General features: G+C 37.9%; 1 protein-coding gene across 3 annotated transcripts; it reads left to right on the top strand.

Annotated features, from left to right (window-relative positions):
* Positions 1 to 533: 533 nt before the first annotated feature.
* On the top strand, positions 534 to 16032 carry COX16 (cytochrome c oxidase assembly factor COX16). Of its 3 annotated transcripts, none has more exons than XM_019733544.3 (4): positions 536 to 763; positions 2999 to 3070; positions 7881 to 7943; positions 15750 to 16032. In XM_019733544.3, exons 1-4 carry the CDS (start codon positions 695 to 697, stop codon positions 15864 to 15866), a joined length of 321 nt encoding a protein of 106 aa, XP_019589103.1. In that variant the 5' UTR covers positions 536 to 694; the 3' UTR covers positions 15867 to 16032. The 3 variants fall into 3 exon arrangements, with proteins under 3 accessions (XP_019589105.1, XP_019589103.1, XP_019589104.2); XM_019733545.3 differs by lacking the exon at positions 536 to 763 and adding an exon at positions 1378 to 1942; XM_019733546.3 differs by lacking the exon at positions 2999 to 3070 and having other exon boundaries at positions 534 to 763.
* Positions 16033 to 18134: the final 2102 nt, after the last annotated feature.

The raw sequence follows: 18134 nt of genomic DNA, 5'->3' as shown, positions 1-18134 counted from the left end.
GTGTACCCATTCGATTGCCAGCTTCTATAAGGCAGGGATATCTTTTCATCTATGTGTTGCTGGAGCCTTTTGTAATGACCAGTAAAAAGGTGTGCTGGATAGCTTGAGTAAGTGGAAAATCGACATTCATAAATGACTGAAGATTACAGGCCATTTCACAGTAAAAGCATCAGCATTGAAGGTTCCATGATAGCAACACATTGCACTGATAACCATTCAACCTAACCTTGGTGGCGATTTATTTCTAAAAATCTTTATTAAGCTGGTAAACTCTCCATCCATAGAAGCTAGCACCAACCTATTTTTTTCCTTAGCTGATTTTATCGACCGGCTATGTTCCAGGGAATGTTCTAATAAGATGTTGATCAAAACCCAGAACTAGGGAGGTACCGGTTACCATATGACTGGACGACGAGTACAAACACGATTTAAATGCCTAAGTCCCTAGCACAAGCCAGCGGCCGGAACCAAAGCTCCGACACCTGAATTTCTGGGCGGACGCGCGAGTATGTGACGATGGATCGATTGCTTCTGCCTGGCGGAGGCCTATCAGGAGCGGACCAAGCGCAGCGGGGCCAACAAAAAGGAGTCAAGTCTCAGACGTCTTGGTCTACGAGGGCGCTTGAGTCACTGAGCTCCGGAAGGCCAAGCTGCCTGTTTGGCGGGGCGTCCAAACGGGTCTGAGAGTTCAGTCATGTTTACACACGCGTTGACGCGCGCCTTGCGCAAGAACAAGACCCTTCGCTACGGAGTCCCCATGTTGGTGAGTGCATTGAAGAAGAAGTGTGGGGGCGGGATTGCGAAAGGGGTGGGACCTCAAGTTTGGCTGGGTGGAGACTGCGGGGAAGCTGTCATGCCTGAGGTGGGGCCTGGGCTAGGAAAGGTCTAGCGATAGGTTGAGAGCCTCCTAGCCTTCTCTGGTTGGTGGTGGTATCTTCACTCCCCTCTGACCTTCCCTGGTGCTTCAGAATTATGTCAGAACCAGATTTTAACCCAAGTCTGGATGGTTTCTAAACTAGCCCCCCCAACCCCCGCCGCTACAGCTTGACAGTGCTCCGGATCATTGGAACTAGGTGTAATTGCTTAATTTAACTGTACAGTTTCGAGCATCTCCATATTTCAGCTTCCTAGTTTGGGAACCAGCTTAATTCTTCCAAGGTTGCTGTTGAGTTAAATAAAACCTTGTGAACTGAGTGTTTGGCACGGCTCCTGCCACATCGTAGCAGGGGGGAGAGGGGAGATGTTCCAAGCCATCACAGTAGTTAGACACTGTGATGTAGTAGTTAGCGCCCTCAAGAGGTCGCTGTATTGTAGTTTATATTTTTAAAGCACTCAGGAAATTCCAAGTTTACTAAGAAACCCGGGACAAAGGCTAGACGATGTTTTTTAAATGTAACATGTGGGTACTGTGATGGCAGTAGTCTAGGGAAGCGATGACAATGGCCTGGACCACAGTATTAGAAGATGATATAGCCAGAAATTGTCAGATTCAAGAAATATTTTGAAAGTAGAGGTGACAGAACTCAGGGATGGATTAGAGATGTGAGCTATATGAATGAGAGGAGCTAAAGAAGACTCCAAAAAAGTTTGCTTGTGTAATTGTATAAAAGTAATTGACATTTACTGGGATGTGAAAGATTGTTTAGGGGCAGATTGGGGTAGAAAGAGTGTTGGGATAAAAGTCAAGAAGTTTTTCTTATGTTAATTTGTATGTACCTGTTAGACTTTCAAGTGGAGATTTCAAATTGGAAGGCGCATCTTTAGTTCACTAGGATATTTCCTGTTGAAATTGTACATTTGGAGGTTGTTGGGTTATAGAAGCTATATTTAAATCCATAGAAATGGATGACATAACCTACGGACTCAGTGTTGGTTGTGAATAGGTGGAAGAGGTATGAAGACTGAATCTTTTGGGGTACTCCAACATTTCAAGGTTGGAAAGGTGAGGAAGAATGAATAGAGGGAAACTGAGCAGGAGTTAGGAAAACCAGAGGTGTGTGTTTTCATTGAAACTAAGAGACAAGAGTTATTTCCCTTTATAAATAATTCTTATATATTGACATTGCAAGTATTAGCTGCTTGTATATAACAGAAATTTGCCTGATTGGTATTGTCTTTTGATTGTTGTCTTTTGATTTTATGTTGTTTTTAGTTCGTTTATTTGTCAGAATAGATGTTTTAAATTTTTATATGGTCAGATTTGTTGGGTTTTGAAATTCATAGCCTCAAGGTTTTGTTGGTATTCCAACTTCAAAATTATAAAATTTTATAGTGTTTTATATCTTTTTGTATTTACTTATGTGGTAATATTAATGTATTGATATAAAAAAGGAAGGTAGGGATCAAACTTAATGTTTTGCCAAATTGTTAGACTTTTGCAGCTTTAGGATGAGGAATTAAAACCCATTAGATTATTGGAGGAGATGATAAAGCAGCAATGACAGTTTGAGAGCTCCTTTAAGATTTACCACATACTTAAAAGTGTGGCATATTTCATAAGATTCTTTTATCACTTGGTAAGAAAATGAAGAAAAATGCTCTCCAATTGATTTATTTTGTAAAATCATAAAATTGAAAGAATTTTGGTCTTGAAGAAACAACGCCAGAATTTTATTCCTGGCTTTAGCCAGGGTAATTATGGACAAGTCATTTAGTTGGCAGTGCTTATAGTTCCTCATCTATTAAATTGATTTTTTTTCCCTTAGCTCATAGGCCTTTTGTAAGGATCAACTAATATAATGCTTGTGATGATGTTATTTAAACTATAAGGTCAAGTACAAGTATGGGGTACTGATTTTGGTATTTGGTAATGTGCTAAAATGTTTCCCAGTTTCAGTATATACTGCATCTACTCTGAAAGATGAATGGTAACTAACCAGGAAAAATAATCTATAGAATTTTGTATAATCTGTCACTGTTGGCATTTAGATAAGTAATCTATAGATAGACTGAATTCTGCCCTTCTATTTTGTTTAATTGTTTCCTTTCTTTGTTTCAGTTGTTGATTGTTGGAGGTTCTTTTGGTCTTCGTGAGTTTTCACAAATCCGTTATGATGCTGTGAAGATTAAAGTAAGAACTGTACTTGGAGTTTGACGTGTGTGTATTCTGGTTTAGAGATGTGTATATTCAATATGCTAAGCAGTCTGAGTTTTGTCTTGCTTTTCATAGCTGATACATGATCTTTGGGCTCTTTTTTATTCTTTGGAATAGCATTAAAGATCACATGGAAATGTATCATGAAATGTAAATAATTTAGTAATCTTTCTCCTAATTCACTAGAAAATTTGTAATATTGTTAGCTTTCTGCCACAACATATGCCCTGGTGTAATTGTTTAAAGAACATGGGACTGCAATTTCAGTCCATTTTATTACTTCCATTATAAATTAGCTATTTCATATTAATCCCAGTAATTTTATAAATTACATTATCTTTAGTAACTAGTACTACAAGAAAGAAAAATTATTTTTCATTATAAATAGTGATACCTATCTTTTTATAGGTATCTTTTTCATAGGTATGCCTTTGTGGTGGGACTATACTGATATCTGTCTATCTATCTATCTATCTATCTATCTATCTATCTATCTATCTATCTATCTTTATTTTACAGGTGAGTAAACTTTCTCATCCTGGATCTGTGGTCATAAATCCCATGGCTATTTAGGGGTAGAGCCAGTACTCTCACCCTCTGTGATTACACAATTACTGTCAAATTCAGGCCAGGTGTACGTAAAAATTCTGGTTCATTCATAAGTATGTAGTTTTTGTTTGTGGAACACATTTGATATTGGAGATTTTTTCCCAAGTAACATATGTATTTCATTAGCAGACCTCAGTAAAATGTGTGGTAAAGAGTATTAAAGGCCTATTCAATTTTCTCAGTTAATTTTATAGTTTAAGAGAAACACCAACTCCAGCTAGTCTTAAAGACAGTAGGTATTAGAATAAAAATTACATTTAAAAAGAATATGTAGTTTCTGTGAGGGAATAAAGCAATTATCAACTGAGTTTAAAAGTTTCTGTTAGCATCCCAATTATTTCATTAAGAAATTATTTCCCTTTTGCTTTAAGATGAAAATTATAATAATCTGACTTGTGGAAGAGGGGTGACATGTACATATTTAAAAAATAATTGAATATTTGTTATGTTTATTGTGGTAGATCCTACAGATAAAGATTTAAGAAACTGGTTCTTATAGAGTTTGTAACATAATCAAGGCTGGAAGACATGTAATATAAATATGTACCAAACACATAATATAACAATGCCCAATAAAGTGCTATATTAGAATTTTGCATAAAACATTACAAGAACTTCAAGGAGAGGCATACAGTTTAGACTTGGAAGAGGGGTATCTGAGAAGCTTTGCGAGAGTTATCAAACTTTGAATTCAGGCCTTAAGAATGAGTAAGAACTAAATGGTGGAAATGATTAATATTCTAGAGGGAGTATATACTAGGAGTATGAGGCATATGGTCAGATTTTCATTTTAGAAATGTCCCTCTGGCAACAGAGTACCGGGTGGATGGGGATTGGCAGAGCAATGTAGGAGGGAAGAGATTGGAGGTGAAGAGACCTTTTAGGATGCTTTCTCAGTAATACAGATAAACAGTAATGGAATGTGAAATAAAACATTTGCAGTGAAGACAGAGAAAAATAAATGGGTTCCATAAAAATTTTTAGCAGTAAATTGATAGTATTTGATGACTAATGTGATGTATATTATATAAAAATATGAATAAATCTCAGATGACTCAAGGTTTGGGTTTTGAGGACTGGATAAATGGTGGTGGTAATCACTTAGTTAAGAAGAAACAATCAGGGACATTGGGATAACAGGATAAGTCTAGAAGATGGGTTTAAAATAAGAGAACGAAGTTAGGCACTAAGTTTAGAGAATGAGGTTGATTGAAGTTGAGATGACAAGGTCAGTTAAAATCAAGAGACCAAGGTTGAGAGTTATGGTTGGTCAAGGTCTGTGGAAGGAGGCTGAGAAGACAAAGTTCAGGTGAAAAGGGTCAGAGGGCAGGACCTACTGAGACAGAGGTCCAATTTGGTTGATGTTGAGAAGTCAAACTCAGGTGAAGTCAACAGTCAGTGTTTGGGTGAGGTTGAATTCAAACAGGCTAGAGAAGATGAAGTGGACTAAATCTGAGACGGATTGAGAGGTTAAGATTGGTTGAGGTTGGCAGGGGTTATAAGGCTTGAGAAATTGGGATCTAGGGGGAGTTAAGAGAGCAAAATTTCTGAGGTCAAGGGGGTGGGGGTCAGGACGGATTGAGAGGACAAATTTGGTCGAGAAGGAGCAGGAGAGGGTAAATTCAGTTGAGAAGTTTTGAGAAGGATGGAGAAAGATGGTATTGATTCAGAGTGACCAGCCATCTTAGTTTGCCTGGAACTGTCCTCATTTTTAGGACTGAAAATCCAGCATCCCAGGACACACAAATTCCTGCTTTTCAGTCATGTGTACAGAAGGTTGAAAAGAAAGTACAGAAACTGTGAGGTGGGCTAAGAAAATAAACTGAAAGGAATAGTTTTCAATTTTAGTGTGAAATAGCTATGACATAGTTTGTCTGCCATCCTTACTGGCCATTGCTCTTTTTTCTCCTAATGCTGACAACCGTGGTTCCACAATAATAGGTCATCCATTGTTGCATCACCCCAAGTAACATGATGTAAATGTGCAGTGAAGTGTGTTGTGATCTGGAGCATTACCAGTCTTTTTTTGGTTTTGCTTGTCTGTTGTACTTTGCAAGGAAATAGTGCTAGTTTAATTTTTAACATTGTAAATACTCATATTGTGACCAGGTTTTCTAAGATTCAGATAATGGAAATGAGAACAATTACAGTACCAATGTCAGTATGATCCAGACATCACTGAAAAAGAAAGCTAAATAACTGTGTTTATTTTAATGATAGATGGAAGGACACATACAACTGGATTAGGCAGTTAAATAACCAAAACAGATCATACTACAAAATATGTGAAAAAGAACTTGAGATTGGGCATGGTGGAGACAGGGATGTGAAAACACAAATGAAGACTGTATCTCACGGGTCCAGGATGAGAGAGGCAAGTACTTGTAAATCCATCCAGTTTACTTGTCTCCCCTCAAAACATCAACACTCAGTTGAAAATAGCAGTTGCTGAGTGACTTTGTGTATATCACACAAATGAGAACATGCATTTTCATACTATGTCCTTGATTGCTCTATGAAACTGAGCACAGTTACGTTTTTCTGATCTAGAGGTTAAAACTGAAATAATCCTGTGGGCAAACAATAGGGATAATTTCGGTAACACAGCTATATCGACCCCTTACAATATGGAGCTGATTCTACTAAGTCTTACCAAGGATCGTGCTTTCTATAGTGTATCAAGTGATGAATTAAATCATGGCAACAAAAATGTTCATCTTAGCTCTTTAAGTACTCTCATGTGAAAATGGAGTTTCAAATTGTCTTCTTATTTCTTTGAAGATTTCAATAAAACTGTGAAAATATAAATAAATTGTTACTCTCTTGTCAGATGTGGCTTTTGCCCAATTTCTCTCTGCTTCCTTTATGGAATTCCAATCGAGATGTATATTATGAACCATGTCCAACATTTCCATTATGCTTTTTTTTTATTATTATTGGGGAAGGGGAACAGGACTTTATTGGGGAACAGTGTGTACTTCCAGGCCTTTTTTCCAAGTCAAGTTGTTGTCCTTTCAATCTTAGTTGTGGAGGGTGCCGTTCAGCTTCAAGTTGTTGTCCTTTCAGTCTTAGTTGTGGAGGGCGCAGCTCAGCTCCAGGTCCAGTTGCCATTTCTAGTTGCAGGGGGCACAGCCCACCATCCCTTGTGGGAGTCGAACTGGCAACCTTGTCGTTAAGAGTGTGCGCTCTAACAAACTGAGCCATCCGGCTGCCCCTCTTTTTTGTTTTTAAGAGAAGCATTCTATTTATTAGTATTTTAATAATGTTTCTATATAATATAATTTAGGGTGGTGGATAATAGCATGGCAAGATTCAGAACCAAGTTCTGCCTCTTAGCAAGTTATTCACACTCCCAGTGTCCTATTATTCTTAGTTGTGATCATAATAATAATACTTATCTCATAGGTTTTTGTGAGGATTCAAAAGGTCAAAATGCCTGGCACATAACAAGTGCTCAGTAAATAATAGCTGCTGTTAGTGGTGGTGGTGATGATGGTGGTACTGTGTTAGTTATCATTATGCAATTAGACGATGGATGGTGGAGGTTTTGCCATGTGTTTGTAATCTACCATACCATCCCAGCCATCCTCTGTATAACTTTTTATTTTTTTTTACAGAAATTAAATTTTTTTTTAATCTGTTGGTTTTGCTTTTTTTTTTTGAGTAGTTTTTTTGTTTTGTGTTTTTGTGTGTATGTTTTTTAACAGGACTTTATTGGGGAACAGTGTGTACTTCCAGGCCTTTTTTTCCAAGTCAAGTTGTTGTCCTTTCAGTCTTAGTTGTGGAGGGCACAGCTCAGCTCCAGGTCCAGGTGCCGTTTTCTAGTTGCAGGAGGCACAGCCCACCATTCCTTGCGGGAGCTGAACCGGCAACCTTGTAGTTGAGAGGACGCATTCCAACCAACTGAGCCATTCGGGAGGCAGCTCAGCTCAAGGTGCCATGTTCAATCATAGTTGCAGGGGGCAGAGCCCACCATCCCTTGTGGGACTCGAGGAATTGAACTTACAGCCTTGTGGTTGAGAGCCCACTGGCCCACGTGGGAATCGAATCGGCAGCCTTCTGTGTTAGGAGCATGGAGCTCTAACCGCCTGAGCCACCGGGCCAGCCCTGTATAACTTTTTAAAATGACAATTAAATCCAACAGACTTATGTAAGGTTCCTCTTTATTTTTTTGCAGATCGATCCTGAATTAGAAGAAAAACTGAAAATGAATAAAGTGTCATTGGAATCAGAGTACGAGGTACAGTATGTAAATATAGTCTCTCTTTTGTTACACTCTTCCTAGTCAGTGACTGGTTCTGTCTTCCTTAAGATAAACTTAAATTATTAAAAGTGCAGAAAAAAAATTTTACCTTAAACAAATGGTGTTGGAACAACTGTGTAGTCATTTGAAATCAATATGGAGAAGTTCAAAAATTCAACAACAAGTTGATCAGTAGGAACATGGGCAAAGCATGTAAAGAGTTCAAAGGAAGGGAAATAAATATCTTTCTTAAACATATGAAGAGATGTTCAACTTATAAGAATGTTACTTAAAATTATAATGAGCTGTCATTTCTCACTCATCTGAATAGCAAAAATCAAAGAGTTTAATAAATGGCACATTGTATTATAGAATGTGGTGAGAGAGGATGTTCTGTATCTCTTTTAGTTTGTTCATTTTTTGGCTATGTATTATTTTTTTCTGTTTCTTTGTATGTTTGGTCATTTTTGATTGAGAGGTGGATATTGTGAATAATACATTGAAGAGATTTGAACTTTTAGTAGGCTGTTCAATTACTGGCTGATCATTTTGAACTTGATTTTGTACTTTATAAGGAGGAACTGTGGACAAGCTTTGGAGTTTCCTCAGCCCCTCTTTGTGCATTTCATTCTCCAAATCATCTCCCCAAAGGATCTTGTCAGAGCTTGGTTTTAAGCTTTCTTGGCTTAGTCTCAAGTAGGTCCTATTCTTGGCATAATCATTACTCTTCAAGAGCAGCCTTCTTGGTGTCCCAGCTGGATGTTAAGGTAGCAAGTAGGTGTTAAGTCCACTCTGATAGGACTGAAAATCCTCAGCACTTGTTGACTCTGTTCCACACTCAGTTCTAAAGCAGTTGGCTGATACTGAGTAAGCCGTAAGTGGTCTTGCCCAGCACATGGACAGCCTAGTCTTCAGAGACTCTGCCTGGTTTGCAGAATTCTACAGGGAATCTTTCTGTCACCAAAGATCTCTGAAGACTGGACCATTTTTACATGAAGTTGTTCTGCCAACTTCGCATCCTATCTGAGAATTATTCTGTTTTTTTTCTCTTTGAATTAAAGTTTATTGGGGCGACAATTGTTAGTAAAGTTACATAGATTTCAGGTGTACAATTCTGGACTACATTATCTATAGCTCACATTGTGTGTTCACTACCCAAGTCAGTTCTCCTTCCATCACCATATATTAGACCCCGTTTACCCTCTTCTAGAGCCTGGCTCTCCCCTCCCCCCTTACCCTTTGGTAACCCCTAAACTATTGTCTATGTCTATGAGTTTTTGTTCTTTCAGTTGTTTGTCTTGTTCTTTTGTTGTCTCTGTCTTATATACCACATATCAGTGAAATAATACGGTTCTCTACTTTTTCAGCCTGACTTATTTCGCTCAGCATTACACTCTCAAGATCCATCCATGTTGTCACAAATGGTCCTATTTCATCTTTTCTTACCGCCGAATAGTATTCCATTGTGTATATATACCACAACTTCTTTATCCATTCATCTATCGAAGGACATTTTGGTTGTTTCCATGTCTTGGCCACCGTAAACAAGCTGCAATGAATATTGGAGCACACGTGTTTTTATGTATAAGTGTTTTCAGATTTTTTTGGGTAGATACCCAGGAGAGGGATTGCTGGGTCATATGGTAATTCTATTCGTAATTTTTTGAGGAACCTCCACACTGCCTTCCATAACGGCTGCACCAGTCTGCATTCCCACCAACAGTGTATGAGGGTTCCTTTTTCCCCACAGCCTCTCCAACACTTGTTACTGTTTGTCTTGTTGATGATAGCCATCCTAACTGGGGTGAGGTGATATCTCATTGTGGTTTTTATTTGCATTTCTCTGATGATCAGTGACGTTGAGCATTTTTTCATATGTTTATTTGCCATTTGTATGTCCTCTTTGAAGAAATGCCCATTTTTCAATTGGGTTGTTTGATTGTTTTCTTTTTGAGTTGTATGAGTTCCTTGTATATTTTGGATATTAGCCCCTTATCGGAGGACTGTTTGCAAAGATCTCCCATTCAGTTGGTTGCGTCTTTGTTTTGTCGATCATTTCATTTAGTGTGTAGAAGCTTTTAAGTTTGATATAGTCCCATTCATTTATTTTAGCTTTTACTTCCATTGCCTTTGGAGTCAAATTCATAAAATGTTCTTTGAACCCAAGGTCCATAAGTTTAGTACCTATGTTTTCTTCTATGCAGTTTATTGTTTCAGGTCTTACTGCTTAAGTCTTTGATCCATTTTGAATTAATTTTGGTACATAGTGACAGATAGCAGTCCAGTTTCATTCTTTTGCACGTGGCTTTCCAATTCTGCCAGCACCATTTATTGAAGAGGCTGTCTTTTCTCCATTGTATGTTTTTATTTCTTTGTCAAAAATTACCTGTCCATATTTATGTGGGTTTATTTCTGGGTTCTCAATTCTATTCCATTGGTCTATGTGTCTGTTTTTCTGCCAATACCATGCTGTTTTGATTATTGTAGCCCTGTAGTACAAGCTAAAGTCAGGGAGTGTGATACCTCCAGCATTGTTCTTTTTTCTTAAGATTGCTTTGGCTATTCGGGGTCTTTTGTGGTTCCATATAAATGTGATGTTTTTTTTGTTCTATTTCTTTAAAAAAATGCTGTTGTGATTTTGATGGGGATTGCATTAAATCTGTATATTGCTTTGGGTAATACGGCTATTTTAACTATGTTGATTCTTCCAATCCCTGAACACGGAATGTCTTTCCATTTCTTTGTGTCTTCTTCAATTTCTTTTAAAAATGTCTTATAGTTTTCAGCATATAGGTCTTTCAGATCCTTGGTTAAGTTTATTCCTAGGTATTTTAATCTTTTTGTTGCAATTGTTGCAAAAGGAATTTTTTTTTCTTCATTTCTTTTTCTGAGATTTCATTGTTAGTGTATAGGCTTGCAATGGACTTTTGTACGTTGATTTTGTAGCTGGCAACTTTACTGTATTCATTTATTGTTTTTAGTAGCTTTTTGGTAGAGTCTTTAGAGTTTTCTATGTATAGCATCATGTCATCTACAAAGAGTGACAGTTTAACTTCTTCATTCCCAATTTGGATGCCTTTTATTTCTTTCTCTTGCCTGATTGTTCTGGCGAGGACTTCCAACACTGTGTTGAAAAGCAGAGGTGATAGGGGACCGCCCTGTCCTGTTCCTGAACGTAGAGCGAAGGGCTTCAGTTTTTCACTGTTAATTATGAGATTAGCTGAGGGTTTGTCATATATGGCTTTTATTATGTTTAAAGTATTTTCCTTCTATACCTATTTTATTAAGTGTTTTAATAATAAATGGATGTTGTATCTTGTCAAACACTTTTTCTGTATCAATTGATATTAACATATGATTTTGGTCCTTTATTTTGTTTATGTGCTGTATCACTTTGATGGATTTGCATATGTTGAACCATCCTTGTGCCCTGGGATGAACCCCACTTGGTCGTGATGAATAATCTTTTTAATGTATTGTTGCATTCGATTTGCTAGAATTTTGTTTAGGATTTTTACATCTGTATTCATCAGAGATATTGGTCTGTAGTTTTCTTTTTTTGTGTTATCCTCACCAGGTTTTGATACCAGGGTAATGTTGGCTTCATAAAATGAGTTAGGGAGTATTGTCTCTTCTTCAACTTTTTGGAACAGTTTGAGTTGGACAGGTATTAGATTGTCTTTGAAGGTTTGGTAGAGTTCACTAGTGAAGCCATCTGGTCCCGGACTTTTGCTTTTGAGAAGGTTTCGGATGACTGATTCAGTGTCCTTACTCGTGATCGGTCTATTTAGATTTTTCCAATTCTTCATGATTCAGCCTCTTTGTTTCTAAGAACTGTCCATTTCTTCTAGGTTATTGAATTTGGTGGCATATAATCCTTCATAGTATTCTTGGATGATCCTTTTGTATTTCTGTGGCATCCGTGATAACTTCCCCTCTTTTATTTCTGATTTTGCTTATTAGTGTCTTTTCTCTTTTTATCTTAGTGAGTCTAGCCAAGGGTTTGTCAATTTTGTTAATCTTTTCAAAGAACCAGCTCTTTGTCACATTAATTTTTTCTGTTGTCTTTTTGTTCTCTATTTCATTTAGTTCTGCCCTGATTTTTATTATTTCCTTTTTCTGCTAACCTTGGGTTTCATTTGTTGTTCTTTTTCTAGTTTTTTAAGGTGTAACGTGAGGTTATTTATCTGGGATTTTTCTTCTTTCTTGAGATAGGCATGTAATGATATAAATTTACCTCTTAAAACTGCTTTTGCTGCATTCCCAAAATTTTGGTAGGATGTATTTTCATTCTCATTTGTTTCTATGTATCTTGATCTGTCTTACTTCTTCTTTGACTCAGTTGTTCTTTAAAAATATGTTGTTTAATCTTCACGTATTTGTGGTTTTTCCTGCTTTCTTCTTGCAGTTGATATCCAATTTCAAAGCCTGTGATCAAAGAATATGCTTGGTATGATTTTAGTCTTCTTAAATTTGCTGAGGCTAATTTTATGTCCCAATATATGGTCTATCCTTGAGAATGTTCCATGTGCACTAGAAAAAAAATGTATAGTCTGATGTTCTAGGGTGAAGTGCTCTATAAATGTCGGTTATGTCCATTTCATCTAATGTGTCATTTAGGGCTGCTATTTATTTATTTATTTTTTGTTTGGGTGATCTATCCATAGCTGTCAATAATGTATTTAGATCCCCTACTCTAATTGCGTTTTGGTCAATTTCTTCCTTTAGTTCTGTTAGTAGTTGCTTGGTGTATTTCGGTGTTCCCTGATTGGGGGCATAAATATTGATGACTGTTATGTCTTCTTGTTGTATAATCCCCTTTATCATTATGAAATGTCCATCTTTCTCTCTTGTTATCTTTTTCACCCTGAAGTCTGTTTCATCTGATATCATTATGGCTACACCTGATTTTCTCTGGGTACCATTTGCTTGAAGTGTCAATTTCCACCCTTTCACTTTGAGTCTATGCTTGTCCTTGAAGCTGAGATGTGTCTCTTGGAGACAGCAAATGGTTGGGTTTAGTTTTTTGATCCAATCTGCTACTCTGTGCCTTTTTATTGGTGAGTTCAGTCCATTTACATTTAGGGTGATTATTGAAATGTGAGGATTTCCTGTCAGTCTATCTTTAGTTTTCTGGTAAGGCTGTTTCTCCATTGTTTTTTTGCCTTTTTGTTGTTGTCTATTATTTCTGTGTGGTGTTATTCTATGATGTTTCCCTGTTTCTTCTTTTATTACATTATATATGTCTTTGGATTTTTTTTGAGTCGTTACTATTACATTTATGTAAAAGAAAGTTTTATATTTAGAGTATTCCATTTTCTTCAACATGCTTACTTTCTCCATTCCCATATTCCGGTTCAGGCCTTTACTCTCCCCTCTTTTATGTTTTGGTTGCCACATATTATCCCTATTGATGCTGGTTGAATAACCTCCTTCGGTATTTCTTGTGTTGTGGGTTGTATGTTAGAAAATTCCCTCAGCTTCTGTATGTCTGGAAAAGTCTTTATTCCTCCTTCATATCTAAAGGATATCTTTGCTGGATATATTATTCTTGGCTCATACTTTCTCTCTTTCAATAGTTTGTATATTTGGTTCCACTCTCTCTTGGCTTGTAGAGATTCTGCTGAAAAATCTGATGACAATCTAATGGGCTTTCCTTTGTAGGTTACCGTCTTCTTTTCCCTGGCTGCCTTGAGAATTCTTTCTTTGTCGTTGATATTTGCTAACTTCAATACAATGTGCCTTAAAAAAGGCCTGTTGGGGTTGAGATAATTAGGTATTCTATTTGCTTGGATTCAAGGATCCAGTTCTTTCCACAAGTTTGGGACGTTCTCGTTGAGTATTTGTTTGAATATACTTTCTGTTCCCTACTCTCTTTATTCTCCTTTTGGTATGCCCATTATTATGTTGCTCTTTCTGAGGGAGTCAGAAATTTGTTGTAGAGTTCTTTCATTTATTTTAAGTCTCAAGTCTCTTTCTTCTTCCATCCATGTCATGTCTAGGTTTCTATCTTTGATGTCACTGATTCTTTCCTCTATCTGGTCAACTCTACTACCTAAGCTGGCTATTTCATTCTTCATTTCTTTTTTTGAGTACTTAATCTCCAGAAATTCTATTTGGTTCTTTTTTAAAATTTTAATCTCTTTGGTAAAAATGTTCATTTTGTTCTTTGATTGTGTTTCTGAGTTCATTAATCTGCCTGTCTGTGTTTTCTTGCATCTCATTGAGTTTTTTAAGAACTGCAATCTTGAATTCTCTGTCATTTAAGTCACATATTTCCATATCTTTAAGGTAATTTTCTGGAGACTTTTCATTTTCTTTCTGAGCTGTCTTGTTGCCTTGGTTATCCATGACAGTTAATGATTTATTATTTCTCTTCCTAGACATCTACAGGAGTGGATTCTGCAACAGGTTGATAGAAAGAGATCTTTCTTTTGTTTTCCAGTAGGTGTTGGCAGAATGTTTTATTTTCTCTCCGACTGCAGCCCTTTATTCTCTCTCACACTGTAGTGTTATGGTTTCTCTGAACTATTCCGGCTTCTCACACGATGGGAGGATTCCCTGGAAGGTGGGTTTCTCCTCTGTGAACAGTTCACCTGGGTCATAGTGTGCCCCCTCTGTGGGGGGATGTGGTGAGCTTCTGAAGTTCCAAAGCTCTTCCTGCACCAGATTCAGAGCTGGTGTGTTTCAGCAGCTCTGTTTACTCCTGCAGGGATCTGCCCAGATAGGTGGGGTCAGGGGCGGGGTGAGTTGTGAGAGGTGGCCCAGAGCAATGGCGGTGACCACCACCACAGCCAGTCCTGCTTCCACAGCTCCCTCCCCTTTGCCAAAACTAGTTGGGCTGCAAGTCCGTGTCTACAGACCACAGTTCTCAGAACTGCAAATATTCTGTTCTTTTGATCTGACACTGCTAGTTTTCCACTTCTAGCACTGGGCAGGTGGGGGCAGGGCGAGCTCTGGGAGGGTAGGGAGGGGGCGGCTAATATCAGTGCCCAAGTCTTCCTTCTGTGCGGCAGTGAAGGCTTAAACCACCATTTTCCACCTTCTTCCTCAGTCTTTGCTCTGAGGTCTCTGCTGTGAGCATTGGGTTCAGCTGTGTTATATGCTGTCCCCTCAGCCCTGTGGGCCATAAGCGGAGCCCTAGCAGTCCGAGTTCTTCCCTCACTCGCAGCTGCGGTAGTTCTGGGATGCAGCGAGCTCGGAGCACTGAGCTAGGTCTGCGTCCTGTGACCGAGCAGCCCTGTCTCCGCACTTCTCCCTTCCCTTCTCCCCCGCTCGCAGAATTTGCCCGCCTTTAGGTGATTTCAGTAGTGCGCCTCTTATTCTTGTCTGTCTGCTGCGCAGGGAGTCCTTTGTGGAGTTACTGTTCAATTTGTTGTAAGTTCCAGGGGAGATTTCAAGGGGCTCACCTCTTGCTGCCATTTTTATGATGTCACTTACTATAAGGATTCAAGAATTATTTTTAAATTCTCTTAGGCTTCTCTTTCTTTGTACTCTCAAAAACAGCATGTAGACTCTTTTTTAAAAGAATGGTTTTATTCTGATAGGGGAAAAGATTGACATTAACATCAATAGCAAGCAAGAAAAATTCAAAATCCTAAGAAATATGTCATTTTTTCAATTATTGTGCTTGATATGCAGTTGATTTATTTGCTAAAATTATATTGAGGACCTATTTGATTCTTTCCACTCGCTCATTCATTCATTCATTCATTCATTCAGTGATGTCCTAATCAAAACCTCAGGACTCCTAATCCTAGTATATGTACTAATACATATACTTCAATTTTTGTGGCTCTATAGAAAATAAAAGACTCTGCTTTTGACGATTGGAAGAATATTCGAGGACCGAGGCCTTGGGAAGATCCTCAGCTCCTCCAAGGACGAAATCCAGAATTCCTGAAGACTAAGACAACTTGACTATGCTGATTTCTTTTCTTTCTCTTTTTTTTTAAAAACAAAATGTTATCAACTGGAATGCCCACTGTATACTGACTCCTCTCCAATGGAATGAAAATTCCAGACCTGCAGAAGCCTGGATGTGAATAATTTGATAACAGATAATCTTAATAAAAAGTCAAGTACAGGTCTTTATACTTCCTAACTCTCCCATTTGCAGATGAAAGTAACAATGTAGACCACACATATTTTATACCATTCACTAAAAATCTGAACACTGCTACTTAAAGAGTGTCATTTATTCCACTCTCAACTACCCACCCATATTCCTTTTCTACCAGCCATTGGGGCAACATTTTGATACTTCAGTCTGATTCTTAATGACAGTAGTAGGTCTGGATCCAAATTCTCATAGTAACATCAAACAGTGATTTTATGTCACTGTTTTAATTGCCAAAAGTTATAAATCCACCTACCTCATCCCCAATGAAAATCCCTATTTTCAGTGCGTTAGTGTTAGCAAAAAGGAAAGCAAACTAATTATCTAGTGATGATAATTTGTGATAGAGGGGATTCATAAGACTTAGTTATCTGAGGGAGCAATTGGATTTCATAGGGAAAAGAGAAAGAAAAGAAAGACCCTCCACCTAAGCTTTCCTCCTTGTACAAAACTAACTCCAAATGGATCAGATTTAAATGTAAACATAAAACTATAAAACTTTTAGGAAAAAAACAGTCTCTAGGATCTAGTGTATAGTTCTTGATGAATAGTTTGTACCAAAAAATTCATTAAAGAAAAGCTTGGTAAGTTGGACACTTCATCAAAATTAAAAACCTTTGCTCTCCAAAGACCCTGGTAGAAGAATGAAAAGACAGTCTCCTGACTGAGAGAAAATACTGTAAACCACATATCTGACAAAAGACTCATATCTAGACTATGTAAAGAACACTGAAAACTCAACAGTAAAACAAACAATCCAATTAGATGGGCAGAAGACAGAGACGTTTCACTGGATGGCGAATAAACTCACAAAAAGAATGTTTGACTTCACTAGCCATTAGGTAAATATAAATTTAGACACATTGAGAAATCAGACACCTGTTAGAACAGCTAAAATTTAAAAATTGTGACAATACCAAATGCTGGCAAGGATGTGGCGAAACTAGATCTCTCACACTTTGCTAGTATAATGTCAAATGGTACAACCAGTCTGGAAAATTGTTTGGCAGTTTCTTAAAAATCAGCATAGGAGACTTCTGGTTTCCAGTCCAACATATAGGAACCTTGGAAGTCATAACTCCCATCCTAACACAAAGAAAAGCTGAAAAATGGAAAATTCATGACAATTCTTTGATCTATGAGAGAACTGAGGTCACAAGACAAAACCACTATCCTGAACATTTGAGGCAAATACCAAAAATCAGTTTACCTGGAAGAGAAACCACCTGGAAACCACCACGGGAGCCAGCATCAGGTAGGAATATTAAAGGATAATTAACTAATTACTAGAGACTGAGCATGGACCAAGTTGAGAGTTAAAAACTGGAGACTGGGCTGGGAGCACACTTGTGAGTTTTACTTCCTGGAGTCCCACCAGGTTCTCACAGTATCAGAGAAAAATTTCCTTGTGTACCCAGCAATGGGAGGGGAAAGTAACCTTTTAGAAATATGCCTCCCAAATTCTGTTCTCCTTAAAAGCCTGGCCTCAAAGGAAATTATTTTGCTAGAGTCAAATGACATTGGGTTTTACCAGAGCCTGACTAAATGGGGTGAGGGAAATACCCAACTCCAGCTCCCTCTAGCCTTCCTGTCGCACCTAAATAGAAGTGGTGGGGAGGAAGACTGAGAAGCAGTTGTGAAGGTCACATCCCAGGGGCCCATGACCACTAAGACAGACCAAGTCATAAGACTGTAGACACATTATTGCCACATCAGTAAAGTCCTATTCACTGGAGTTTCTTGTACCCAGTCCACCTGGGTGTCATGTCCAACTTTGAACAATAACAGCAAAAAACTACATACGAAAAGAAAAAGCACAGTTTGAAAAAGCAAAGCAAACATCAGGATCAGATTCATATATGGCAGGGATGTTAGATTGTCAAACACAAAATAACTGACCAATGTGCTTAGAGCTCTAATGGAAAAAGTACGCAACATGCAAGAACAGGCAGATAATTAAGCAGAGAGATGGAGGTTTTAAGAAAAGGAAATTCTAAAAATAAAACTAACGAAGAATGTCTTTGATGGGGTCATCAACAGAGTAGACATGACACAGAACAAGGAAGGGA

Source organism: Rhinolophus sinicus, chromosome 3, assembly GCF_057876585.1.
Source record: "Rhinolophus sinicus isolate RSI-liver-muscle chromosome 3, RSI-T2T, whole genome shotgun sequence".
NCBI classification, from domain to species: Eukaryota; Metazoa; Chordata; class Mammalia; order Chiroptera; family Rhinolophidae; genus Rhinolophus; species Rhinolophus sinicus.
Note: the sequence above shows the minus strand (reverse complement) of the source record. Positions and strands in the feature narration are given on the sequence as shown.

Coding starts and splice junctions, on each gene's coding strand:
- COX16 (XM_019733544.3), top strand. CDS start 695: ATGTTTACACACGCGTTGACGCGCGCCTTGCGCAAGAACAAGACCCTT. Junction 764..2,998: donor GCTACGGAGTCCCCATGTTG/GTGAGTGCATTG, acceptor TCTTTGTTTCAG/TTGTTGATTGTTGGAGGTTC. Junction 3,071..7,880: donor ATGATGCTGTGAAGATTAAA/GTAAGAACTGTA, acceptor ATTTTTTTGCAG/ATCGATCCTGAATTAGAAGA.